General features: G+C 46.0%; 2 protein-coding genes across 7 annotated transcripts in view; both read left to right on the top strand.

Moving 5' to 3' along the window:
• LOC133639758 (spectrin beta chain, non-erythrocytic 1-like) overlaps positions 1 to 18,875 on the top strand; it is a 54,622-nt gene extending 35,747 nt beyond the window's left edge. For all 3 annotated transcript variants that reach the window (XM_062033346.1, XM_062033345.1, XM_062033347.1), the window contains 23 exons: positions 3,513 to 3,666; positions 3,742 to 4,612; positions 4,681 to 4,818; positions 4,881 to 5,637; positions 8,980 to 9,182; positions 9,260 to 9,350; positions 12,385 to 12,531; positions 12,600 to 12,863; positions 12,932 to 13,144; positions 13,223 to 13,312; positions 13,372 to 13,650; positions 13,727 to 13,857; positions 13,934 to 14,138; positions 16,092 to 16,466; positions 16,522 to 16,905; positions 16,980 to 17,064; positions 17,116 to 17,312; positions 17,378 to 17,481; positions 17,553 to 17,595; positions 17,666 to 17,859; positions 17,927 to 18,100; positions 18,170 to 18,212; positions 18,296 to 18,875. In XM_062033346.1, the coding sequence (XP_061889330.1) occupies positions 3,513 to 3,666; positions 3,742 to 4,612; positions 4,681 to 4,818; positions 4,881 to 5,637; positions 8,980 to 9,182; positions 9,260 to 9,350; positions 12,385 to 12,531; positions 12,600 to 12,863; positions 12,932 to 13,144; positions 13,223 to 13,312; positions 13,372 to 13,650; positions 13,727 to 13,857; positions 13,934 to 14,138; positions 16,092 to 16,466; positions 16,522 to 16,905; positions 16,980 to 17,064; positions 17,116 to 17,312; positions 17,378 to 17,481; positions 17,553 to 17,595; positions 17,666 to 17,859; positions 17,927 to 18,100; positions 18,170 to 18,212; positions 18,296 to 18,472 (5,319 nt within the window). In that variant the 3' untranslated portion in view covers positions 18,473 to 18,875. The remainder of the gene's footprint in view (positions 1 to 3,512; positions 3,667 to 3,741; positions 4,613 to 4,680; positions 4,819 to 4,880; positions 5,638 to 8,979; positions 9,183 to 9,259; positions 9,351 to 12,384; positions 12,532 to 12,599; positions 12,864 to 12,931; positions 13,145 to 13,222; positions 13,313 to 13,371; positions 13,651 to 13,726; positions 13,858 to 13,933; positions 14,139 to 16,091; positions 16,467 to 16,521; positions 16,906 to 16,979; positions 17,065 to 17,115; positions 17,313 to 17,377; positions 17,482 to 17,552; positions 17,596 to 17,665; positions 17,860 to 17,926; positions 18,101 to 18,169; positions 18,213 to 18,295) is intronic.
• An 852-nt stretch (positions 18,876 to 19,727) lies between these two features.
• Positions 19,728 to 25,870, top strand: part of LOC133639759 (echinoderm microtubule-associated protein-like 6) — a 54,799-nt gene continuing 48,656 nt past the window's right edge. For 3 of the 4 annotated variants that reach the window (XM_062033348.1, XM_062033350.1, XM_062033351.1), the window contains exons 1-5: positions 19,751 to 19,776; positions 19,850 to 20,296; positions 20,352 to 20,511; positions 20,573 to 20,671; positions 20,743 to 20,811. In XM_062033348.1, coding sequence (XP_061889332.1) covers positions 20,100 to 20,296; positions 20,352 to 20,511; positions 20,573 to 20,671; positions 20,743 to 20,811 — 525 coding nt within the window. In that variant the 5' untranslated portion in view covers positions 19,751 to 19,776; positions 19,850 to 20,099. Of the gene's footprint in view, positions 20,297 to 20,351; positions 20,512 to 20,572; positions 20,672 to 20,742; positions 20,812 to 25,870 lie in introns of all 4 variants that reach the window. The other variant, XM_062033349.1, reaches the window with a different exon arrangement.

Genomic DNA, 25,870 nt, shown 5'->3' on the forward strand with positions numbered 1-25,870 from the left:
AGTTGTAGAAGTCGTATAAGACATAAGAAGTCGTAGTCATAGAAGGAGCAGAAGACGTAGAAGACATAGAAGTCGTAGCAGACTAAGAAGAAGTAGAAAACGTACAAGACCAAGAAGTAGAAGTCGTAGAAGTTGTAGGAGAGGTAGCATACGTAGCAAACATAGAAGACCAAGAAGAAGTAAAAAACATAGAAGACCAACAAGAAGTAGAAAACATAGAAGACCAAAAAGACGTAGAAGCCGTGGAAACCGTGGAAAACGTACCAGGCATAGAAGGTGTAGAAGTGGAAGAAGACATAGCCGACGTAGCAGACCAACAAGACGTAGAAGTGGAAGAAAAGGTGTAAGACAGGTAAAAGATGTAGAAGTCATACAAGGTATAGAAGACCTACAAGTCGGAGCAGACCAAGAAGACGCTGTAGTAGACGTAGAAGACCAAGAAGAAGTAGAATACGTAGAAGACCAAGAAGAAGCAAAAGATGTAGCAGATGTAGTAGACGTAGAAGACCAAGAACAAGTGTAATACGTAAAAGACCAAGAAGAAGTAGAATACGTAGCAGATGTAGTAGTCGTAGCAGATGTAGTAGACAAAGAAGACCAAGAAAAAGTAGAATATGTAGCAGACTACCAACCTAGTCACGTCCGTTGTGTCCTTGAGCAAGACACTTCACCCTTGCTCCTGATGGGTGGTGGTTAGGGCCTTGCATGGCAGCTCCCGCCATCAGTTTGTGAATGTGTGTGTGAATGGGTGAATGTGGAAATAGTGTCGAAGCGCTTTGAGTACCCTGTAGGTAGAACAGAGTTATTCAAGTATAACCCATTTACCATTAGCATTTACCATAGACATAGAAGACCAAGAACAAGTAGAAGATGTAGCAGACGTAGCAGATGTAGAAGTCGTAGAAGACCTTGAACAAGTAGAATACGTAGAAGACCAAGAACAAGTAGAAGACGTAGCAGACGTAGCAGATGTAGTAGACGTAGAAGACCAAGAAGAAGTAGAATATGTAGAAGACCAAGAAGAAGTAGAATACATAGAATTCGTAGAAGACCAAGAACAAGTAGAAGACCAAGAACAAGTAGAAGACGTAGCAGACGTAGCAAATGTAGTAGACGTAGAAGACCAAGAACAAGTAGAATATGTAGAAGACCAAGAAGAAGTAGAATACGTAGAAGTCGTAGAAGACCAAGAACAAGTAGAATACGTAGAAGACCAAGAACAAGTAGAAGACGTGGCAGACGTAGCAGATGTAGTAGACGTAGAAGACCAAGAAGAAGTAGAATATGTAGAAGACCAAGAAGAAGTAGAATACGTAGAAGTCGTAGAAGACCAAGAACAAGTAGAATACGTAGAAGACCAAGAACAAGTAGAAGACGTTGCAGACGTAGCAGATGTAGTAGACGTAGAAGACCAAGAAGAAGTAGAATATGTAGAAGACCAAGAAGAAGTAGAATACGTAGAATTCGCAGAAGACCAAGAACAAGTAGAAGACCAAGAACAAGTAGAAGACGTAGCAGACGTAGCAGATGTAGTAGACGTAGAAGACCAAGAAGAAGTAGAATATGTAGAAGACCAAGAAGAAGTAGAATACGTAGGATTCGTAGAAGACCAAGAACAAGTAGAAGACCAAGAACAAGTGGAAGACGTAGCAGACGTACCAAATGTAGTAGACGTAGAAGACCAAGAAGAAGTAGAATATGTAGAAGACCAAGAAGAAGTAGAATACGTAGAAGTCGTAGAAGACCAAGAACAAGTAGAATACGTAGAAGACCAAGAACAAGTAGAAGACGTAGCAGACGTAGCAGATGTAGTAGACGTAGAAGACCAAGAAGAAGTAGAATATGTAGAAGACCAAGAAGAAGTAGAATACGTAGAAGTTGTAGAAGACCAAGAACAAGTAGAATACGTAGAAGACCAAGAACAAGTAGAAGACGTAGCAGACGTAGCAGATGTAGTAGACGTAGAAGACCAAGAAGAAGTAGAATATGTAGAAGACCAAGAAGAAGTACAATACGTAGAAGTCGTAGAAGACCAAGAACAAGTAGAATAAGGAGAAGACCAAGAAGAAGTAGAATAAGGAGAAGACCAAGAACAAGTAGAATAAGGAGAAGACCAAGAACAAGTAGAATAAGGAGAAGACCAAGAAGAAGTAGAAGTCATAGCAGATGCAGCAGACGTAGAAGACATAGAAGACGTCGTAGAAAATGTAGAAGCTATAGAAGATGTAGAAAACTTAGAAATCGTAGCAGTCGTAGAAGACTAAGAAGAAATAAAAGAAGTACAAGTCATAGAAGTCGTGGAAGATGTGAAAGTGATGGAAGTCGTGGAAGTCAAAGATGTAGAAGAAGTTGTAGATGACGTAGAGGGTTAGGGGTGAACCCTTAGCCATAGTCCTTAATCACAAGAGCCTCAAAGGGCTTCAAAAACCACAACAACATTCCATGATCTGAACCCACATCTGGGCAAGAAAAACTCTAAACGCCCTAGCTGGGAGAAAGAAGGAACGTCGGGAGAGGGCTACAGATGTGGGGACCCCCTTCTGGGTGACCGGCCGCAATGGAGTACAATTATTGAAATATTACATGAATAGAAAATGTGAGAGTCCAACAGACTCCTCCTCTTTAGTTATGAGCTGGCTTTCATCCCAGACTTTTGCCTGACTTCTGCGGGCTGGGTGTGACTATGAGGATATGAAGAAGAAACCAGTGTATATAGGTATATAAAGGTATATACAGTATAGGTATATATATATATATATTTATATTTATATATATATATATGTATATAAAGGTATATATATAGTATAGGTATATATATATATATATACATATATTTATATATATATGTATATAAAGGTATATACAGTATAGGTATATATATATATATATATATATATATATATATATATATATATATATATATATATATATATATATATATACTATATGTATATATATATATATATATATACTATATGTATATAAAGGTAAATACAGTATAGGTATATATATGTATATAAGGGTATATACAGTTTAGGTATATATAAAGGTATATACTGTATGTATATAGGTATAGTAATCTGAGTATAATAGGCATAATATGATCAAACTTTCTTGTCCTTGTGTGTACGACGCATACGCGCAGCGCAGCCAGTGATCCGAAGGTGGCCTAAAAAACAACATTTCAAAATTATTCTTAAAAATCTGTTTCAAATCGGAATACATTTCTTTAGCACCAGGGGGGAGTAGGGGGGAGTAGGGTAGATAGTTTTGCAACTTCTGACAAGGAAAACTCTTCATCTTGGTGAAAAGGACAAAGTGTGAAAAATAGCCGTTTGACTAACTCGGCAGAAATGTAAATGAGTACGCAGGAAAATAATAAAGAAGCTAAAAGCATGAAATGGTGTGATGATGCTGCTTTGACCTGATACGCGTCCTGGAGAGTGGAGTCTTCCCTTTTCCAGAACTAAAAGACCCCATCCTGATCACTTGTTGCTCCTGTTTGTTTCCAGATGCTTCTTTTGTCTCAGGATTATGGAAAACATCTGTTGGGAGTGGAAGACCTTCTGCAGAAGCACGCTCTGGTGGAGGCCCACATTGGCGTCCAGGCTGACAGGGTGAAGGCAGTCTCCACTAACGCCCACAAGTACTCTACCAGCGACAATGGTGAGCAGGAAGTGACATAATTTCATTGGAAACAAGAAGCAGCTTCTGATCGCCATGTCCCTCCTGTCTGTGAAGGCTACAAACCCTGTGACCCTCAGGTCATTCAAGACCGTGTTTCCCATCTGGACTTCTGCTACCAGGAGTTGACTCAGCTTGCTGTCAACCGCCGTAACCGCCTTGAGGAGTCCCGCCGTCTCTGGAAGTTCTTCTGGGACATGGCTGAGGAGGAGGGTTGGATCCGGGAAAAGGAGCAGATCCTGTCCTCAGCTGAGCACGGCAAGGACCTGACGGGGGCGATGCGCATGCTCAGCAAGCAGCGAACCTTGGAGGATGAGATGAGCGGCCGCTGCGGACACCTGCAGCACACCATAGCAGAAGGCCATATCATGGTGCAAGCACAACACTTTGGTGCAGCGAAGATCCAGGAGCGGATCCAGGATCTTCTGGCTCAGTGGGCAGCACTAGAGCAACTGGCAGCCATCAGAAAGACGGTACTGCAAGATGCTCTGGCACTGCACCAGTTTCAGGCTGATGCAGATGATGCCGACACTTGCATCCTGGATGCTCTTCGCATTGTTTCCAGCAGAGATCTGGGTCATGATGAGTTCTCCACCCAGACTTTGGTCAGGAAGCACAAAGATGCAGCAACAGTGGTGAGCAGCTATCACCCAGTCATCGGCCTGCTATATGAGCAGGTAGCCTCCCTGACCCCAGAGGATGCGGAGTCAGACAAGCTGCAAGGGAGGCTGGTGGGCATGGAGGAGCGCTACAAGGAGGTTTCAGAGCTCACAAAGCTGAGGAAGCAGTCTTTGCAGGACACTCTGGCTCTTTACAAGATGGTCACTGAAGTCGGTGCCTGTGAGGCTTGGATTGAGGAGAAGGAACAGTGGTTGAACAGCATGGAGATGCCTGACAAGCTGGAAGACTTGGAGGTAGTCCAGCACAGGTAAGACCACAAGATGCTCAACAAGCCTGGCTTCAATCCAGCCTGCATTTATGCACTCTGCTTGTCAGGTTTGAAAGTCTGGAGCCAGAGATGAACAATCAAGCCTCCCGTATCGCTGTGGTAAACCAGATTGCACGTCAGCTGCTTCACAGCGATCATCCTGGTGAGAAGGACATCAGGAGCCAACAGGACAAACTCAACAACAGGTACAAACACTTTGAACATGTCTTCATGTGTAGAAAATTTCTGTTTTTTCCTCTGCCACTAGATGGAGCCAGTTCCGCGATCTGGTGGACCTCAAGAAGGAGTCCTTAAACTCTGCGCTGGGCATGCAGAACTACCACCTTGACTGTAATGAGACAAAGTCCTGGATCAAAGAGAAGACCAAGGTCATTGACTCAACCCAGGAGCTGGGAAATGACCTGGCAGGGGTTATGGCCCTGCAGCGCAAACTCACCGGAATGGAAAGAGACCTGGCCGCCATTGATCAGAAACTTCAAGATTTGCAAGACGAAGCTCATCGGCTGGCGGATGAGCATCCTGACCAAGCCAGCGCCATCACTGGCCAACTCGTTGAGATCTCTGCCATCTGGGAGGAACTGAAGGACACTTTGAAGAACCGTGAAGAGTCTCTGGGTGAGGCCCGGAAGTTGCAACAGTTTTTGCGTGATCTGGATGACTTCCAGTCCTGGCTTTCCCGCACTCAGACTGCTATCGCCTCTGAGGACAGGCCCAACACGCTGGCGGACGCCGAGAAGCTAATGTGTCAACACGAAGGCCTCAGGAATGAAATCCACAACTATGACCAGGACTATCAGAAGATGCGTGAGATAGGGCACATGGTTACGCAAAATCAAACGGATGCTCAGTACGTGTTCCTGCGACAGCGACTGCAGGCGCTTCATGTCGGCTGGAATGAACTTCAGGCGATGTGGGAGAACCGACAGAACCTACTGGCCCAATCGCACGCTTACCAAATGTTCCTCAAGGACAGCAAGCAGGCTGAAGCTCTCCTCAACAACCAGGTGAGAACCCGTCTGTACCCACCAGGTAAAAACGCGTCTAGACCCGGCAGGTAAGAACCTGTCTGGACCCGGTAGGTAGGAACCTGTCTGGACCCGGCAGGTAGGAACCTGTCTGGATGGGGCGGCAAGGAACCTGTCTGGACCTGCCAGGTAGGAACCTGTCTGGACCCGGCAGGTAGGAACCTGTCTGGACCCGCCAGGTAGGAACCTGTCTGGACCCAGCAGATAAGAACACCAGCTTCCTCTGCTGGTGGACTGCATTCATGACAGCTCCCTCTGCTGGTGGACTGCAGTCATGACAGCTCCCTCTGCTGGTGGACTGCAGTCATGACAGCCTCTCTGCTGGTGGACTAAAGTCATGACAGCCTCTCTGCTGGTGGACTACAGTCATGACAGGTCCCTGTGCTGGTGGACTACAGTCATGACAGGTCCCTGTGCTGTTGGACTGCAGTTGAGACAGCTCTCTCTGCTGGTGGACTGCAGTCATGACAGTTCCCTCTGCTGGTGGACTGCAGTCATGACAACTCCCCCCTCTGCTGGTTAACTACAGTCATGACAACTCCCTCTGCTGGTGGACTGCAGTCATATCAGCTTCCTCTGCTGGTGGACTGCGGTCATGATGCCTCTGTGCTGGTGGACTGCAGTCATGAAAGCTCTCTCTGCCGGTAGACTACAGTCATGACAACTTTGTCTGCTGGTGGACGCAGTCATATCAGCTTCCTCTGCTAGTGGACTGCAGTCATGACAGCCTCTTTGCTGGTGGACTGCAGTCATGACAACTCCCTCTGCTGGTGGACTGCAGTCATGACAGCTCCCTCTGCTGGTGGACTACAGTCATGACAGCTCTCTCTGCTGGTGGACGACAGTCTTGACACCCCCTCTGCTGGGGGACTGCAGTCATGACAGCCGCTCTGCTGGTGGACTGCAGTCATGACAACTCCCTCTGCTGGTGGACTGCAGTCATGACAACCACTCTGCTGGTGGACTTCAGTCATGACAGCCTCTCTGCTGGTTAACTGCAGTCATGACAGCCTCTCTGCTGGTTAACTGCAGTCATGACAGCCTCTCTGCTGGTTAACTGCAGTCATGACAGCCTCTCTGCTGGTTAACTGCAGTCATGACAGCCTCTCTGCTGGTTAACTGCAGTCATGACAGCTCCCTCTGCTGGTGGACTGCAGTCATGACAGCGCCCTCTGCTGGTGGACTGCAGTCATGACAGCTCCCTCTGCTGGTGGACTGCAGTCATGACAGCCTCTGCTGGTTTACTACAGTCATGACAGCTCTCTCTGCTGGTGGATTGCAGTCATGACAGCTCCCTCTACTGGTGGACTGCAGTCATGACAACTCCCTCTTCTGGTGGACTGCAGTCATGACAACTCCCCCCTCTGCTGGTTAACTACAGTCATGACAACTCCCTCTGCTGGTGGACTGCAGTCATATCAGCTTCCTCTGCTGGTGGACTGCAGTCATATCAGCTTCCTCTGCTGGTGGACTGCGGTCATGATGCCTCTGTGCTGGTGGACTACAGTCATGACAACTTTGTCTGCTGGTGGACGCAGTCATATCAGCTTCCTCTGCTAGTGGACTGCAGTCATGACAGCCTCTTTGCTGGTGGACTGCAGTCATGACAACTCCCTCTGCTGGTGGACTGCAGTCACGACAGCTCCCTCTGCTGGTGGACTACAGTCATGACAGCTCTCTCTGCTGGTGGACGACAGTCTTGACACCCCCTCTGCTGGGGGACTGCAGTCATGACAGCCGCTCTGCTGGTGGACTGCAGTCATGACAACTCCCTCTGCTGGTGGACTGCAGTCATGACAACCACTCTGCTGGTGGACTTCAGTCATGACAGCCTCTCTGCTGGTTAACTGCAGTCATGACAGCCTCTCTGCTGGTTAACTGCAGTCATGACAGCTCCCTCTGCTGGTGGACTGCAGTCATGACAGCGCCCTCTGCTGGTGGACTGCAGTCATGACAGCTCCCTCTGCTGGTGGACTGCAGTCATGTCAGCCTCTGCTGGTTTACTACAGTCATGACAGCTCTCTCTGCTGGTGGATTGCAGTCATGACAGCTCCTTCTACTGGTGGACTGCAGTCATGACAAATCCCTCTTCTGGTGGACTACAGTCATGACAGCTCCCTCTGCTGGTGGACTGCAGTCATGACAGCCTCTCTGCTGGTGGACTGCAGTCATGACAGCTCTCTCTCCTGGTGGACTGCAGTCATGACAGCCTCTCTGCTGGTGGACTGCAGTCATGACAGCCCCTCTGCTGGTGGACTGCAGTCATGACAACTCTCTCTGCTGGTGGACTGCAGTCATGACAGCTCTCTCTGCTGGTGGACTGCAGTCATGACAGCCTCTCTGCTGGTGGACTGCAGTCATGACAGCCTCTCTGCTGGTGGACTGCAGTCATGACAGCCGCTCTGCTGGTGGACTGCAGTCATGACAGCCTCTCTGCTGGTGGACTGCAGTCATGACAGCCTCTCTGCTGGTGGACTGCAGTCATGACAGCCTCTCTGCTGGTTAACTGCAGTCATGACAGCTCCCTCTGCTGGTGGACTGCAGTAATGACAGTGCCCTCTGCTGGTGGACTGCAGTCATGAGAGCTCCCTCTGCTGGTGGACTGCAGTCATGACAACTTCCTCTTCTGGTGGACTACAGTCATCACAGCTCCCTCTGCTGGTGGACTACAGTCATGACAGCTCCCTTTACTAGTGGACTGCAGTCATGACAGCTCCCTCTTCTGGTGGACTGCAGTCATGACAGCTCTCTCTGCTGGTGGACTACAGTCATGACAGCCTCTCTGCTGGTGGACTGCAGTCATGACAGCTCCCTCTGCTGGTGGACTGCAGTCATGACAGCCGCTCTGCTGGTGGACTGCAGTCATGACAGCCTCTCTGCTGGTGGACTGCAGTCATGACAGCCGCTCTGCTGGTGGACTGCAGTCATGACAGCCTCTCTGCTGGTGGACAGCAGTCATGACAGCTCCCTCTGCTGGTGGACTGCAGTCATGACAGCTCCCTCTGCTGGTGGACTGCAGTCATGACAGCCTCTCTGCTGGTGGACTGCAGTCATGACAGCCTCTCTGCTGGTGGACAGCAGTCATGTCAACTCCCTTTGCTGGTGGACTACAGTCATTAACCTATCTGCTGGTGGATTACAGTCATGACAGCTCCCTCTGCTGGTGGACTGCAGTCATGACAGCTCCATCTGCTGGTGGACTGCAGTCATGACAATCATATTCTTCTGGGTCTTTTGGCAAATTAATTGGAACGAGTCGCCAATGTCCGAGTTGGAGGCTCCTGATCCAACAGCAATCTTTTAGCTCCAGTTCCTCTGCAGGCCTACATCCTAGCCCACACGGAGATGCCCACCACGCTGGAGGCGGCCGAGGCGGCCATTAGGAAACAGGAGGACTTCATGACTGCCATGGACGCCAACGAGGACAAGATCAGCAGTGTGGTGGAAAGCGGCAGGCGGCTGGCCAGCCACGGGAACATCAATAGTGAGCGGATCCTGGAGCGAGTCACCTGGGTGGACGACAGGTGAGCTTGCTTGATGTTTCTTCCAAGCAGTCAGTCTCGGTCCAAGGCCATAATTGTGCCTCAACTGCTTTCTTCAGGCATAAGAAGAATATGGAGGCTGCGGTGGAGCTTCTGATCCAACTGAAGGACAACCGAGATGTGCAGAAGTTCCTGCAGGACTGCCAGGAGGTCAGGTTGCAATGTGTGCTGTAGTACCATGTGCTTCCTCTGGGTGTGATAGTGAGAGCACTGTGTCACCTGTGCTTGCTCAAAGTACAGGTCAGGGATTTAAACATTTGTGCAGCTGCAGTAGTCCTTTCAATTCAATTCAATTCAATTCAATTCAATTCAATTCAATTCAATTCAATTCAATTCAATTCAATTCAAAGGGGCTTTATTGACATGGGAAACATACGTTTACATTGACAAAGCCAGCATTAGAACTCAATCAAAACAATTAAAATGTATCAAACTTACTTGACTCTCATCTTTCCTCACATTACCACTTCCTGCCACAAGAGGCATTGGTGAGTCCAATGGCAGGAGGCCAAACAGCAAAGTTAGCGGATGGAAGGAAATGTAAATGTTTATTTATATAATGCTCAATTATACCTAAAATTATATGGTGTGTATTTGTATTTATATAACACTTAATTGTACCTAAAATTATATGGTGTGTATTTGTATTTACATAACACTTAATTGTGACTAAAATTATATGGTGTGTATTTATATTTATACAACACTTAATTATACCTAAAATTATATGGTGTGTATTTATATTTATACAACACTTAATCATACCTTAAATTATATGGTGTGTATTTATATTTATACAACACTTAATCATACCTTAAATTATATGGTGTGTATTTTAATTTGTATAACACTTAATTATACCTAAAATTATATGGTGTGTATTTTTATTTATATAACACCTAATTATACCTAAAGTGTGTATTTAATTATATCTAAAATATATGGTGTGTATTTATATTTATACAACACTTGATTACACCTAAAATTATATTGTGTGTATTTATATAACACTTAATTATATTTAAAGTGTGTATTTATATAACACTTAATTATACCTAAAATTATACGGTGTATTTATATTTATATAACACTTAATTATACTTAAAATTATACGGTGTACTTATATTTATATAACACTTAATTATACCTAAAGTGTGTATTTATATTTATATAACACTTAATTATCCCTAAAATTATACGGTGTACTTATATTTATATAACACTTAATTATTCCTAAAATGATACGGTGTATTTATATTTATATAACAATTATACCTAAAATTATATGATGCATATTTATATAACACTTAATTATACTTAAAGTGTGTATTTATATAACACTTAATTATACCTAAAGTGTGTATTTATCTTTATATAACACTTAATTATACCTAACATTATATGGTGTGTATTTATATTTATATAACACTTAATTATTTCTAAAATTATACTGTGTGTATTTATATTTATACAACACTTAAATGTACCTAAAATGATATAGTGTGTGTTTATATTTATACAACACTTAATTATACCTAAAATTATGTAGTGTGTATTTATATTTATACAACACTTAAATGTACCTAAAATGATATAGTCTGTATTTATATGTATATAACACTTAATTATACCTCAAATTAGAGATGTCCGATAATGGCTTTTTTACCGATAATCCGATATTGACCAACTCTTAATTACCGATACCAATAACAACCGATACCGATATATACAGTCGTGGATTTAACACATTATTATGCCTAATTTTGTTGTGATGCCCCGCTGGATGCATTAAACAATGTAACAAGGTTTTCCAAAATAAATCAACTCAAGTTATGGAAAAAAATGCCAATATTTATTATTGAAGTCACAAAGTGCATCATTTTTTTTAACATGCCTCAAAACAATAACAGTGCAATACTTTTTCATAATATGGTCACTACTAGTTTCTCTTGTTATATTCTTATTTTATTGTTATATTTTTATTCTCATTGTTGCTTTTTATTTTTATTCTTATTGTAATAGTTTTCTATTCTGTTTCCATTTATACCCCCATTATTTACTTTTTACTTTTTAAATTCGATCTCAATTCTGTACACTGCTGCTGGAATTGTAATTTTATTGAGGGAACTCTCCTGAAGTAATCAATAAAGTACTATCTATCTATCTATCTATCTATCTATCTATCTATCTATCTATCTATCTATCTATCCAAACAGCAGCTTGGAATTTGGGACATGCTCTCCCTGAGAGAGACTATGAGAGGTTGAGGTGGACGGGGTTGAGGTGGGGGGGGGGGGGGTAGAGGTTAGCGGGGGGTTTATACTGTAGCGTCCCGGAAGAGTTAGTGCTGCAAGGGATTCTGGGTATTTGTTCTGTTGTGTTTATGTTGTGTTACGGTGCGGATGTTCTCCCGAAATGTGTTTGTCATTCTTGTTTGGTGTGGGTTCACAGTGTGGCGCATATTTGTAACAATGTTAGAGTTGTTTATACAGTGTGACCTGTATGGCTGTTGACCAAGTATGCCTTGCATCAATTCGTAATGAGTAAAGCCGGTAGATATTATGTGACTGGGATGGCATGCATGTAAAGGAAGTGCCTTAAGGTTTATTGTGTCTCTGTACCTCTCCCTACATCCGTGTACACAGCGGCGTTTAAAAACGTCATACATTTTACTTTTAAAAACCGATACCGATAATAACGAAACCGATACCGATAATTTCCAATATTACATTTGAAAGCATTTATCAGCCGATAATGTCGGCAGCCCGATATTATCGGACATCCCTACCTAAAATTATATAGTGTGTATTTATATTTATATAGCACTTAATTATACCTAAAATGATACCCACAGACCTTTACATTATACATCACACACACACACACACGCGCACGCGCACGCACACACACACACACACACACACACACACACACACACACACACACACACACACACACACACACACACACACACACACACACACACACACACACAAACAGATGGCTGCCATGCAAGGCACTAACCAGTAGCCATCAGGAGCAAGGGTGAAGTGTCTTGCTCAAGGACACAACGGCCGTGATTACGATGGCGGAATATGCAATCGAACCTGGAACCCTCAAGCCGCTCTACCATCTGTGCCACGCCCCCAAGAGTTGATTGCTAACATGTGTTTTTCTGGGCTAGCTGACTTTGTGGATCAATGAGAAGATGCTGACGGCTCAGGACATGACCTACGACGAGGCTCGGAACCTGCACAGCAAATGGCTGAAGCACCAGGCCTTCATGGCTGAACTGCAGTCCAACAGAAAATGGCTGGACAAGATCCAGAAGGTACTGGTTCCAGTAACACTGATAATGTTCCATTTCTTTCTGTTCTTCAACTTGAACCCCTGCATCAGGACGCCACGCTGCTGGTCTCAGAGAAGTTGGAGACAGAGAGGGTGGTGACGGAGCAGCTGGCCCTGCTACACAGGATGTGGGCCGAGCTTGAGTCCAGCACCCAGACCAAAGCTCAGTGTCTGTTCGACGCCAACAAGGCGGAGCTTTTCACCCAAAGCTGCTCCGACCTGGACCAGTGGCTGGTCGGGCTGGAGGGTCAGATCCAGTCTGATGACTTTGGAAAAGACTTGACGTCCGTCAACATCCTGTTAAAGAAACAACAGGTAGCACTACTAAGCACCACTACTTACACGTACATGCACAGTGCTCCACCTGTGCTGTGTGACGGCAGATGCTGGAGAAGCAGGTGGAGGTGCGTCAGCGGGAGGTGGTGGAGCTGCACACGATCGGTCAGGAGGTGACGGACACTGACCATGTGGATGGGCGGCGGCAGCAGGTGAAGAAGAGGTTCCAGGAACTGCTGGAGCCACTCTGCCGCCGAAAGAACTTCTTGGTGGCGTCCAGAGAAGTTCATCAGTTCAACCGTGATGTGGAGGACGAGATTGTAGGCAGCTGCTGACCTACGTGGGATCTTAAGGTGACCATGACCCATGGATCTTCATCGTATCTCTTTGTTACTCAGCTTTGGGTCAAAGAGAGGCTGCCCCTCGCCACCTCCAGGGAACACGGACACAACCTCCAGACCGTTCAGCTGCTAATGAAGAAGAACCAGGTGAAGATTTGGGTCATGTGATCACCTGTGTGGTCCAACAACATCTTTGTCCTCCGCAGACACTCCAGAAGGAGATCCAAGGCCACCATCCGCGCATTGATGACATCCTGGAGCGCAGTCGCAGCCTCCTCAAAGACGGAGACTCTGAGGCCGACGTCACTCTACAACGAGTGGCCGACTTGCGGCTTCTGTGGGGGCAGCTGACAGAGGAGGCAGAACAGCGCCGCAACAGGCTGGAGAAGACGCACAAAGCCCAGCAGTACTACTTCGACGCGGCCGAGGCCGAGGCGTGGATGAGCGAGCAAGAGCTGTACATGATGTCGGAGGAGAAGGCCAAGGTGGGTGGAGTCACTCATCGCTGAGTGGGCCGGTTCCCTCGTCGTGCGTGACGTTTGAGGGTGTGGTTCTTTTCAGGACGAGCAGAGTGCCGTCAGTATGCTGAAGAAACACCAGATCGTAGAACAGGCGGTGGAGGACTACGCCGAGACCGTGCACATGCTCTCCAAGACGAGTCGGGGACTTGTAGCCGCTGCACACCCAGACAGGTTAGCAACAGCTTGTTTGCGTATGAGCGCCATCGCCATGGTAACCGTTTTCTGTGTTTGTGCGTATGCACGCCAGCGAGCGCATCAGCCTGCGTCAGTCTCAGGTGGACAAGTTGTACGCTAGCCTGAAGGATCTGTCCGAGGAGAGGCAGGCCAAACTGGACGAGAGGCTCCGCCTCTTCCATCTCAACCGGGAAGTTGATGACGTGGAACAATGGATCGCCGAGAGGGAGGTAGTGGCAGGATCTCACGAACTTGGACAGGACTATGAACACGTCATGGTACGCTAACAGCGCCAAGTCTACTAATACGGCTAGTGAAGGTTGAATGGAAGTCCAATGTCACCTCGGTCCAGAATGTGCAGATTGTATTCCTGCAACCATCCAAATGGTTTCCTCAGTCCTGACCCCAAATGTCTTTTTCTACATTTGTTGATCCAGAGATCTTTGAAGCAGGTTTTGGTTGGAATCCATCACTATGTTGTGAGTAAGGCTGCAGCTAACGATTATTTTTCTTTCGATTAATCTATAGATTTTTTTTCCGATTAATCGGTTAATCTATATATTATTTTTTTCAATAAATCTATAGATTATTTTTCCTTTTACCGATTGTTTTTTTTATTTAAAATAAAGATGAAAAAATAAATGTAGGCCAGTTTTTCCAAAAGGCATGGCTTTTATTTACAATAAAAAAGAAGTATGGCCACTCAGTCAACATTGACAACAACATGACAAATTATTCTGTAACAATGTAAACATTTAAAACTTTTAACATTTAACAAAATTAAAAGTAGCTTATTTGCTTTTTAATGTGCAAATATAAAAGTAAACATCCAGTGCAAATCTTAATATTCTGCAATAGTATAAGCATTTCAAAAGTAAAAGTATTGCTTATTTTGCTTTAAAATGTGCAAAAATAAAGATAAACATCCAATACAAAAAAGAGCAAAACGAAATATTCTGTAACAACAGTGTAAACATTTCAACAAAAGTGAAAGTATTGCTTATTTGCTAAAATGTGCAAAAATAAAGATAAACATCCAATACAAAAAAGTGCCAATCTAAATATTCTGGAGCACTGTAAACATTAAGTATTGCTTTTAAAATGTGCAAAATAAACATCCAGTCCAACACAGTACACAATAACCAATTCTACTCATTCCAGTGAGTGACTAACAGTTGTAATGAAGAAAGGTTAGCATGTCTACATGCTCTGCTTCTTTTCTTGTTTACAATATTCCCAGCAGCTGAAAATAAGCGCTCAGAAGGGGTCGATGTGGCTGGAACTGAGAGGTAATTAGCCTTCACCTCAAGCCAGGACTGCGAGTGAGCTGAGCTGCAGTTTAAGTTTCTAGAAGGTCAACGGGCTCATAGTGATGTTACTAGTAGTTGACTGGGAGGTGTTTATTATCATTTGGGGAGAGTCCGCTGCCTGATGCTCACCTGCTAAACACCTATCTGCTCGACGCTGAAGCGCTCACTACATGCGCTCTGAATACGCACTGCTGATTGGCTGCTAACGCTCTGTGTGTACCAATCAGATGGTTGTGTGGGTGGGACAATGCTGCGTGTGTACCAATCAGATGGTTGTGTGGGTGGGACAATGCTGCGTGCTGAGACAGAGGCAGAAGGAGCAAAGCAGCTTGTTAAGACTTTAACTTAGAAACTCGTTCGGTACACCCCCGTACCGAACCGAAAGCCCCGTACTGCAACGGTTCAATACAAAACACGTACCGTTACACCCCTAGCAGATATAAATGACACATTCATGTTTTTGTGTAATGATGACAACGTATGCTCACGCGGACGATTGACTAGTTGATGGTTGATGGTTTTCTTTTCAAATGTTGGTTCATAGCCGTTGTGCTGCTATGATAGGCCATTTCCGCTCGACACAGTGTGCATACAACAACATTATTAGGCCGTGTATTGAAATACTCCCACACTTTTGACGACTTTTGGCGTGCTTTTTCCCCCTCGCTCGCACCGTCTGCTTTGCGCTCCGCCATGACGTAGTGTGACGTAAATATGCGACGCGTCGACGCACAAAAACGGCGTCGACGTATTTACGTAACCGATGACGTCGACTATGTCGCCGCATCGTTGCAGCTTTAGTTGTGAGCTTGTGTTGGCAGAGTTTTGATCAAGATGGCATCCATTCAACCTTCAGAAACATCTTTATTACATTTGTGAGTCCTGCGCTCCACCTCACTTGTCCTGTGGGACTCGCTTCAGATGTTACAGGAACGTTTCAGGGAGTTTGCGCGGGATACAGGAAACATCGGACAGGAGCGCATGGATGCCGTTAATCGGCAGACTGACGAGCTGATCAACTGCGGCCACGGAGACGCCGCCACCGTGGCCGAGTGGAAGGACGGGCTAAACGAGGCCTGGGCGGACCTGCTGGAGCTCATCGACACCCGGACGCAGATCCTGTCCGCCTCCTTCGAGCTGCACAAGTTTTACCACGATGCCAAGGAGATACTGGCTCGCGTTGCGGACAAACGGCAGAAGCTTCCCAACGAAGTGGGCCGAGACCAGAACACGGTGGACCTGTTGCAGAGGGCGCACATCACCTTTGAGCGCAACATCCACGCACTGGGGATGCAGGTGGGTGTGACGGTAGGAGGTGATGTGGCGTACACTGACCTTTGACTATTGACAGGTAAGGCAGCTGCAGGAGGATGCGACCCGCCTTCAGTCCGCCTACGCCGGAGACAAAGCAGACGACATCCAGCGGCGGGAGAGCGAGGTCCTGTCCGCCTGGAATGACCTGCTGGATGCCAGCGACCGACGCAGACTCCTCCTCCTGGACACCGGCGATAAGTTCCGCTTCTTCAACATGGTCCGAGACCTTATGATGTGGATGGACCATGTGGTCTGGCTCATCCAGGCCCAGGAGCAACCTCGGGACGTGTCGTCCGTGGAGCTGCTGATGAACCAGCATCAGGGCGTCAAGGCTGAGGTAGACGCCCGCAACGACACCTTGAGCGCGTGCGTGGAGCTGGGCAAGGCGCTGCTCGCCAACAAACACAAAGCGTCACAGGAAGTCAGCCCCCTCGCTCAGCACGCCACCAAAATAAAAGTCTGCAAATGACTCACAGTTGTTCTATCTGTGGGCAGATTAAAGAGAAGCTTCTGCAGTTGACGGACAAGAGGAAAGATATGATCGACAAGTGGGAGGATCGATGGGAGTGGCTACGACTCGGTAAGGGGAAATATGACTTTCTGTGGCATGCCAATCATGAACTTTGTGCAGTCCTGGAGGTGCACCAGTTCTCGCGGGATGCGGGTGTGGCGGAGGCTTGGCTTCTGGGTCAGGAGCCCTACCTGTCCAGTAAGGAGGTGGGTCAGAACGTGGACGAGGTGGAGAAGCTCATCAAACGCCACGAGGCCTTCGAGAAGTCAGCCGCCACCTGGGAGGAACGCTTCTCTGCGTTGGAGCGCCTAACCACGGTGAGCAACGGGGGCGGGAAGTGTTAGCGCCAGATGGTGGTGTGATAAGGTGTCGCCTCTTCCAGATGGAACTGTTGGAGGTGAGGAGGCAGCAGGAGCAGGAGGAGGCGGAGAGGAAGATGCGACGGCCATCTTTAGAGACGCCTGCCGTCCAGCCGCAAGAGCAGAGGTGGAGGAACAGCGCCGTGACAGGAAGTGCAACACATGAGCACGTTAACCTTTCTTTGTTTGCTTCGACAGCGTCAACCACAATGGCATTTCGTCTGAACAGGACTCCCTTCAGGTCAGCCATGCCACGATTGCTGTACTCACATTTTACAGGAAGTGACTTGATCTCCTTTCCTGGTAATCAGAATGGTGTGCCTGACGTGCTGATGAACGGGCTGGCAGACAGCAGCTCAAAGGAACCGAGTCCCGCCCCCTCGCCAGAGAGCGGCAGGACGAAGAAGAAAAGCAGCGTGGCGTCCACAATGGTGTCCTCGCAGCTGGAGGGCCTTCTGCATCGCAAACACCAGTGGGAGGGGCCAAACAAGAAGGCGTCCAACAGGTTACCATAATTTCTCTTGGCTCCTCCCTCCCGTGTGCCACTCACCCGTCTGCTCCGTGTTGGGCAGGTCGTGGCACCACGTGCTCTGTGTCATCAGCAAACAGGAAATGGGCTTCTACAAGGACAGCAAGGCGGCGGCGCAGGGCGTGGCCTATCACAGCGAGCCGCCTGTCAGCCTGAATGAGGCCACCTGCGAGGTGGCGTCCGACTACAAGAAGAAGAAACATGTCTTCAAACTGCGGTAACGTCAGTGGGCACACAGCACCTTCCAAACAGGAAGTTGAGGGTGGCGCTTTTTTTTCCCCCCCAGAGTCACCGACGGCAACGAATTTCTGTTCCAAGCCAAAGATGAAGTGAGTTTATATTCTTTACCTGGTCAGAAGCATCCGGTTGCCATGGAGATGCCAACTCTTGACCACCATGTTGGACTTTGCAGGAGGAGATGAGCACCTGGATCCAGGCCGTCATCAACGCCAGTGCCGGCCTCAACGGCAGTTCCGCCAACGGGCTGAGCGGCGACCTCGCCGTGACGCCGGCTGACGAAGCACATGACGTGAGGAAGGAGAAGGACAAAGAGAAACGCTTTAATCTGTTTGGCAAGAAGAAGCAGTGAGCACGAGGCCACCTTGCTGTCAAACAGGAAGTGACATACCTGACAACAAATACCTTTTCTTGTTAGCTCACATATTCAAGGGTGTACTTTGACTTTGACTATTTGTCAAGTGACGCGTCGTTGATAATAAACTGGACCGACATTTGTTTATGTTCCCACTGTCAACACCGACTAGCATAGCATGCTAAGCTAACTAGCATGTCGCCTGAAACATTTGGTTAGGAGCACTGACGATAACTCTTATCTTACTCAATTGAAACTTGCTTGCTTGTTGTTAAGTCTTCACACTGAAATATGCTCGCAGTTTGATACATAATCACATCTCCATCTTTAGGAATGAACAAGCTCCATATTTAAATGTATCCTTCAACTGCTGACAAATCATTAAAAACACTAAACTGCACTTTGCATGTTTGATTTCTTCCACCTTCCGAGCAAATACTAAAGTCACGGTTTGTAAGGCAACAAGAATGAGGTTAATGCTTGCAGAGGGATGCTAAAGTTTGTCTTACCTGGCATCAATGAAAATAACAATAATAACCAAGCAAACGCGGCTATTGTTGATATAAAATAAAAATGTACAAGTTTGTATTTTTTTCTTTCAGGTATAAGACTTCATCTCCCATCATGCATTGCCCTCTGATCGCGCCAGCGGCTCAGGAGGCGGAAATTAGTGCAAATAAGCAATCCTTCAATGTAAAAGAGTTACAACCCAAAACATTGTTCTTGTTGGCACTTGCATCAAATATAAAGATGGCATCAAAACACTATTGTGTTGAATAAAACCGTATGTTGGGCTGCTGACACAAAAAATAGGACTCGGAAGTCAAATACTGAAAATGACCATCCAAAACACACCTTTGCCACCCACTAGGTTACAAATAGTTCGGCGCAGGTGTTTTCCTTTTGAAATACAAACAATCGCCATTCATCAGTCTTGAACGTAAAACGTCATTTAAAATAGATGACTAGTTAAGAACATCTTTGGTGATTTTTCTGTTATTTTCGTCAGGTTTGTTTTATTTTGAAGGTAAGGCCCGGATGTGCTGCTGTTAATCCCATGAGGGGGGTCAAGTCCTAGCTATTGACGTGTCTATCTGGACCGTCCATCGGTTGTTTTATTTTGAAGGTAAGGCCCGGATGTGCTGCTGTTAATCCCATGGCGGTCACGTCTATCTGGACCGTCCATCGGTTGTTTTATTTTGAAGGTAAGGCCCGGATGTGCTTCTGTTAATCCCATGGGGCTCACGTCCTAGCTGTTGAAGTGTCTATCTGGACCGTCCATCTGTTGTTTTATTTTGAAGGTAAGGCCCGGATGTGCTGCTGTTAATCCCATGGCGGTCACGTCCTAGCCATTGACGTGTCTTATCTGGACAGTCCATCGGTTTTGTTGTGGTTCCGCTGCGGGTCTCTACCGGGTCACAGGGCTCTGCCGCCGGCATGCGGGAACATTTTCCGCCGGGAACAAGGCGCTGCTGACGGCCTGCTTGTCTAGCGTGCTGCGTTAATCTGCTTTTGGACTGGAAGCAGCAAGAACCGGATGAAGTGTAAAGTGTCAGCAGGTGCATGTGTGGGGGAGGGGCGGTGACCTTTCCCACTTGTGTCCAGACTCCAGATCTCCATCATCATGGCCGACAAGACGGCACCACGCTGCCAGCTGAGGCTGGAGTGGGTGCACGGCTACCGGGGTCACCAGTGCCGCAATAACCTCTTCTACACGGCCGGCAAGGAGCTGGTCTACTTTGTGGCCGGGGTGGGCGTGGTCTACAACGCCAGAGAACACGCCCAGAAGTTCTACCTGGGCCACGACGATGACATCATCAGGTAACCTTCTCACGCTCACAACATGGATGGCTGGCTCACGCGCCGTCTCCCGCAGCCTGGCGCTCCATCCCGACAAAGTCCAGGTGGCCACGGGTCAGGTGGGCAAGGAGCCCTACATCTGCGTGTGGGACACCTACGCCATGCAGACCGTCTCCATCCTAAGAGACCTGCACACGCACGGCGTGGCCTGTCTGGCTTTTGACGCCGACGGACAGGTGAGGCCACGCCCCCTTGGTGATGATGATGATGGTGATGTGGTGTGGTGTGTCGTCATAGCGACTGGCCTCGGTGGGACTGGACGCCAAGAACACCTTGTGTGTGTGGGACTGGAGGGGCGGACGAGTCCTCGCCACGGCGACCGGCCACTCGGACAGAGTACGCCTCACCTGAGCCGTGGTCCGCTCCACACCTGATTATTGACTATTGATCCCCGTGTCGTCCCGCAGATCTTTGATGTGGCCTGGGATCCACTTGTGTCCGGTCGATTGGTCAGCTGTGGCGTCAAACACATCAAGGTGGGCGGGGCTTAACAGTTAGCATCTTTGAATTATTATATCCATCCCTCCATCCATTTTCTACCGCTTGTCCCTTTTGGGGTCGTGGGGGGCGCTGTATAACATTTTAAATACTGATAATTGTAGTCTGCAAAATAAAAATGTAATTATTAATAATTGTAGTCTGCATAATAACATTTTAATTATTAATAATCGTAGTCTACATAATACATTTGTAAGTATTAATATTTGTAGTCCGTATAATAAAATGGTAATTATTAATAATTGTAGTCTGTATAATAAAGTTGTAATTATCAATAATTGTAGTCTACACAATACAATTGTAATTATTGATAACTGTAGTCTACACAATAACATTTTAATTATTAATAATTGTAGTCTGCATAAGGAATTTGTAAGTATTAATATTTGTAGTCCGTATAATAAAATTGTAATTATTAATAATTGTAGTCTGTATAATAAAATTGTAATTATTAATAATTGTAGTCTACATAATAACATTTTAATTATTAATAATCGTAGTCTACATAATACAATTGTATCTATTAATAATTGGAGTCTGCACAATAACATTTTAATTATTAATAATTGTAGTCTGCATAATAAATTTGTAAGTATTAATATTTGTAGTCCGTATAATAAAATTGTAATTATTAATAATTGTAGTCCGTATAATAACATTTTATTTATTAATAATTGTAGTCTACATAATACAATTGTAATTATTAATAATTGTAGTCTACACAATAACATTTTAATTAATAATAATCGTAGTCTACATAGTAAATTTGTAAGTATTAATATTTGTAGTCCGTATAATAAAATTGTAATTATTAATAATTGTAGTCTGTATAATAAAGTTGTCATTATTAATAATTGTAGTCTACATAATAAATTTGTAAGTATTAATATTAGTAGTCCGTACAATACAATTGTAATTATTAATAACTGTAGTCTACACAATAACATTTTAATTATTAATAATTGTAGTCTGCATAAGGAATTTGTAATTATTATTATTAACTATCACACACGCAAACAATAAAGCAAAAAGGCAAGCGTGCCTAAAACACATGAAGCTTAATTACTTGGCATGGATGACATGGCATAATCAAACACTTACTCGACATAAACGCATGACAAACACAATGCAGGCAGAACGAGTGATGAACAAAGGTAGATTTAAAGAACAGTGACATGATTGGAAAAAACAGGTGCGTGACTCAAAACGTAAAACAGGTGCGTGACTCAAAAACGTGAAACAGGTGCGTGACATGACAGGTGAAAACTAATGGGTGACCCCGACTTAAACAAGTTGAAAAACTTATTCGGGTGTTTCCATTTAGTGGTCAATCGTACGGAATATGTACTTCACTGTGCAACCTACTAATAAAAGTCTCAATCAATCAATCAAAAACCATGGAAACCAAACCAAACAAGGAAGTGAAACCAGGAACTAAGAAAGTGTCCAAAAAACAAACAGCACATGGCCAAAACAAAAACATGATAAACAGACATGACATTATTAATATTTGTAGTCTACATAATAACATTTTAATTATTAATAATCGTAGTCTACATAATAAAATTGTATTTATTAATAATTGTAGTCTGCATAATAAAATTGTAACTATTAATAATTGTAGTCTACATAATAAAATTGTATTTATTAATAATTGTAGTCTACATATAACAATTGTAATTATTGATAATTGTAGTCTACATAATAACATTTTAATTATTAATAATCGTAGTCTACAAAATACAATTGTAATTATTAATAATTGTAGTCTACATAATAACATTTTAATTATTGATAATTGTAGTCTACATAATAACATTTTAATTATTAATAATCGTAGTCTACAAAATACAATTGTAATTATTAATAATTGTAGTCTACATAATAACATTTTAATTATTGATAATTGTAGTCTACAAAATACAATTGTAATTATTAATAATTGTAGTCTACATAATAACATTTTAATTATTGATAATTGTAGTCTACATAATAACATTTTAATTATTAATAATCGTAGTCTACAAAATACAATTGTAATTATTAATAATTGTAGTTTACATAATAACATTTTAATTATTAATAATCGTAGTCTACAAAATACAATTGTAATTATTAATAATTGTAGTCTACATAATAACATTTTAATTATTGATAATTGTAGTCTACATAATAACATTTTAATTATTAGTAATCGTAGTCTACAAAATACAATTGTAATTATGAATAATTGTAGTCTACATAATAAAATTTCTCCTCTCTGAGCTGCCACCTTATCGTGGTAGAGGAGTTTGCGTGTCCCAATGATCCTATGAGCTATGTTGTCCGGGGGCTTTATGCCCCCTGGTAGGGTCTCCCAAGACAAACTGGTCCTAGGTGAGGGATCAGACAAAGAGCAGCTCGAAGACCTCCATGAAAAATAAAAACGAAGGACCCAGATTGCCCTCGCCAGGACACGGGTCATCGGGGCCCCCCTCTGGAGCCAGACCCGGGGTTGGGGCACGTTGGCGAGCGCCTGGTGGCCGGGCCTGTCCCGAAGAGGCAACGTGGGTCCCCCCCTCCAATGGGCTCACCACCCATAGCAGGGGCCATAGAGGTCGGGTGCAATGTGAGCTGGGCGGCAGCCGAAGGCAGGGCACTTGGTGGTCCGATCCTTGGCTACATAAGCTAGCTCTTGGGTTGGGACGTGGAGCGTCACCTCGCTGGGGGGGAAGGACCTGAGCTAGTGCGCGAGGTGGGGAAGTTTCGGCTAGATATAGTCTGACTCACAACGACGTGCAGCAAGGGCTCTGGAACCAGTTCTCTCGAGAGGGGCTGGACTCTCTTCCACTCGTTGGAGTTCAACCCAGTGGACGAGAGGGTAGCTTCCCTCCGCCTTCAGGTGGGGGGACGGGTCCTGACTGTTGTTTGCGCTTACGCGCCAAACAGCAGTTTAGAATACCCACCTTTTTTGGATTCACTGAAGGGAGTACTTGAGAGTGCTCGCCCGGGTGATTCCCTCGTTCTACTGGGGGACTTCAACGCTCATATTGGCAACGACAGTGAAACCTGGAGAGGTGTGATTGGGAAGAACGGCCGCCCGGATCTGAACCCGAGTGGTGTTTTGTTATTGGACTTTTGTGCTCGTCACAGATTGTCCATAACGAACACCATGTTCAAACATAAGGGTGTCCAAATGTGCACTTGGCACCAGGACACCCTAGGCCGCAGTTCCATGATCGACTTTGTAGTTGTGTCATCGGATTTGCGGTCTCATGTTTTGGACACTCGGGTGAAGAGAGTGGCGGAGCTTTCTACCGATCACCAACTGGTGGTGAGTTTGCTGCGATGGGCGGGGAGGATACCGGACAGACCTGGCAGGCCCAAATGCATTGTGAGAGTCTGCTGGGAACGCCTAGCAGAGTCTCCTGTCAGAGAGAGTTTCAATTCCCGCCTCCGGAAGAACTTTGAACATGTCACGAGGGGGGTGCTGGACATTGAGTCCGAGTGGACGATGTTCCGTACCTCTATTGTCGAGGCGGCCGATTGGAGCTGTGGCCGCAAGGTGGTTGGTGCTTGTCGTGGCGGTAATCCTAGAACCCGCTGGTGGACACCAGCGGTGAGGGATGCCGTCAAGCTGAAGAAAGAGTCCTATCGGGTTCTTTTGGCTCATAAGACTCTGGAGGCAGCAGACAGGTACCGACAGGCCAAGGGGTGTGTGGCTTTAGCGGTCGCGGCGGCAAAAACTCGGACATGGGAGGAGTTCGCAGAAGCCATGGAAAACAACTTCCAGACAACTTCGAAGCGATTCTGGACCACCATCCGCCGCCTCAGGAAAGGGAAGCAGTGCAATGTCAATACCGTGTATGGTGGGGATTGTGTTCTGCTGACCTCGACTGCGGATGTTGTGGATCGGTGGAGGGAATACTTCGAAGACCTCCTCAATCCCACCAACACGTCTTCCTATGAAGAAGCAGTTCCTGGGGTATCTGTGGTGGGTTCTCCTATTTCTGGGGCTGATGTTGCCGAGGTAGTTAAAAAGCTCCTCGGTGGCAAGGCCCCGGGGGTGGATGAGACCCGCCCGGAGTTCCTTAAGGCTCTGGATGCTGTGGGGCTGTCTTGGTTGACAAGACTCTGCAACATCACGTGGACATCGGGGGCGATACCTCTGGATTGGCAGACCGGGGTGGTGGTTCCTCTCTAAGAAGGGGAACCGGCGGGTGTGTTCCAACTATCGTGGGATCACACTCCTCAGCCTTCCCGGTAAGGTCTATTCAGGTGTACTGGAGAGGAGGCTACGCCAGATAGTCGAACCTCGGATTCAAGAGGAACAGTGTGGTTTTCGTCCTGGTCGTGGAACTGTGGACCAGTTCTATACTCTCGGCAGGGTCCTTGAGGGTGCATGGGAGTTTGCCCAACCAGTCTACATGTGCTTTGTGGACTTGGAGAAGGCATTTGACCGTGTACCCCGGGAAGTCCTGTGGGGAGTGCTCAGAGAGTATGGGGTAACAGACTGTCTGATTGTGGCGGTCTGCTCCCTGTTTGATCAGTGTCAGAGCGTGGTCCGCATTGCCGGCAGTAAGTCGGACCCGTTTCCAGTGAGGGTTGGACTCCGCCAAGGCTGCCCTTTGTCACCGATTCTGTTCATAACTTTTATGGACAGAATTTCTAGGCGCAGTCAGGGCGTTGAGGGTATCTGGTTTGGTGGCTGCAGGATTAGGTCTCTGCTTTTTGCAGATGATGTGGTCCTGATGGCTTCATCTGGCCAAGATCTTCAGCTCTTACTGGATCGGTTCGCAGCCGAGTGTGAAGCGACTGGGATGGGAATCAGCACCTCCAAGTCCGAGTCCATGGTTCTCGCCCGGAAAAGGGTGGAGTGCCATCTCCGGGTTGGGGAGGAGATCTTGCCCCAAGTGGAGGAGTTCAAGTACCTCGGGGTCTTGTTCACGAGTGGGGGAAGAGTGGATCGTGAGGTCGACAGGCGGGATCGGTGCAGCGTCTTCAGTAATGCGGATGTTGTATCGATCCGTTGTGATGAAGAAGGAGCTGAGCCGGAAG

The sequence above is a fragment of the Entelurus aequoreus genome, linkage group LG22, assembly GCF_033978785.1.
Source record: "Entelurus aequoreus isolate RoL-2023_Sb linkage group LG22, RoL_Eaeq_v1.1, whole genome shotgun sequence".
Classification (NCBI taxonomy): domain Eukaryota; kingdom Metazoa; phylum Chordata; class Actinopteri; order Syngnathiformes; family Syngnathidae; genus Entelurus; species Entelurus aequoreus.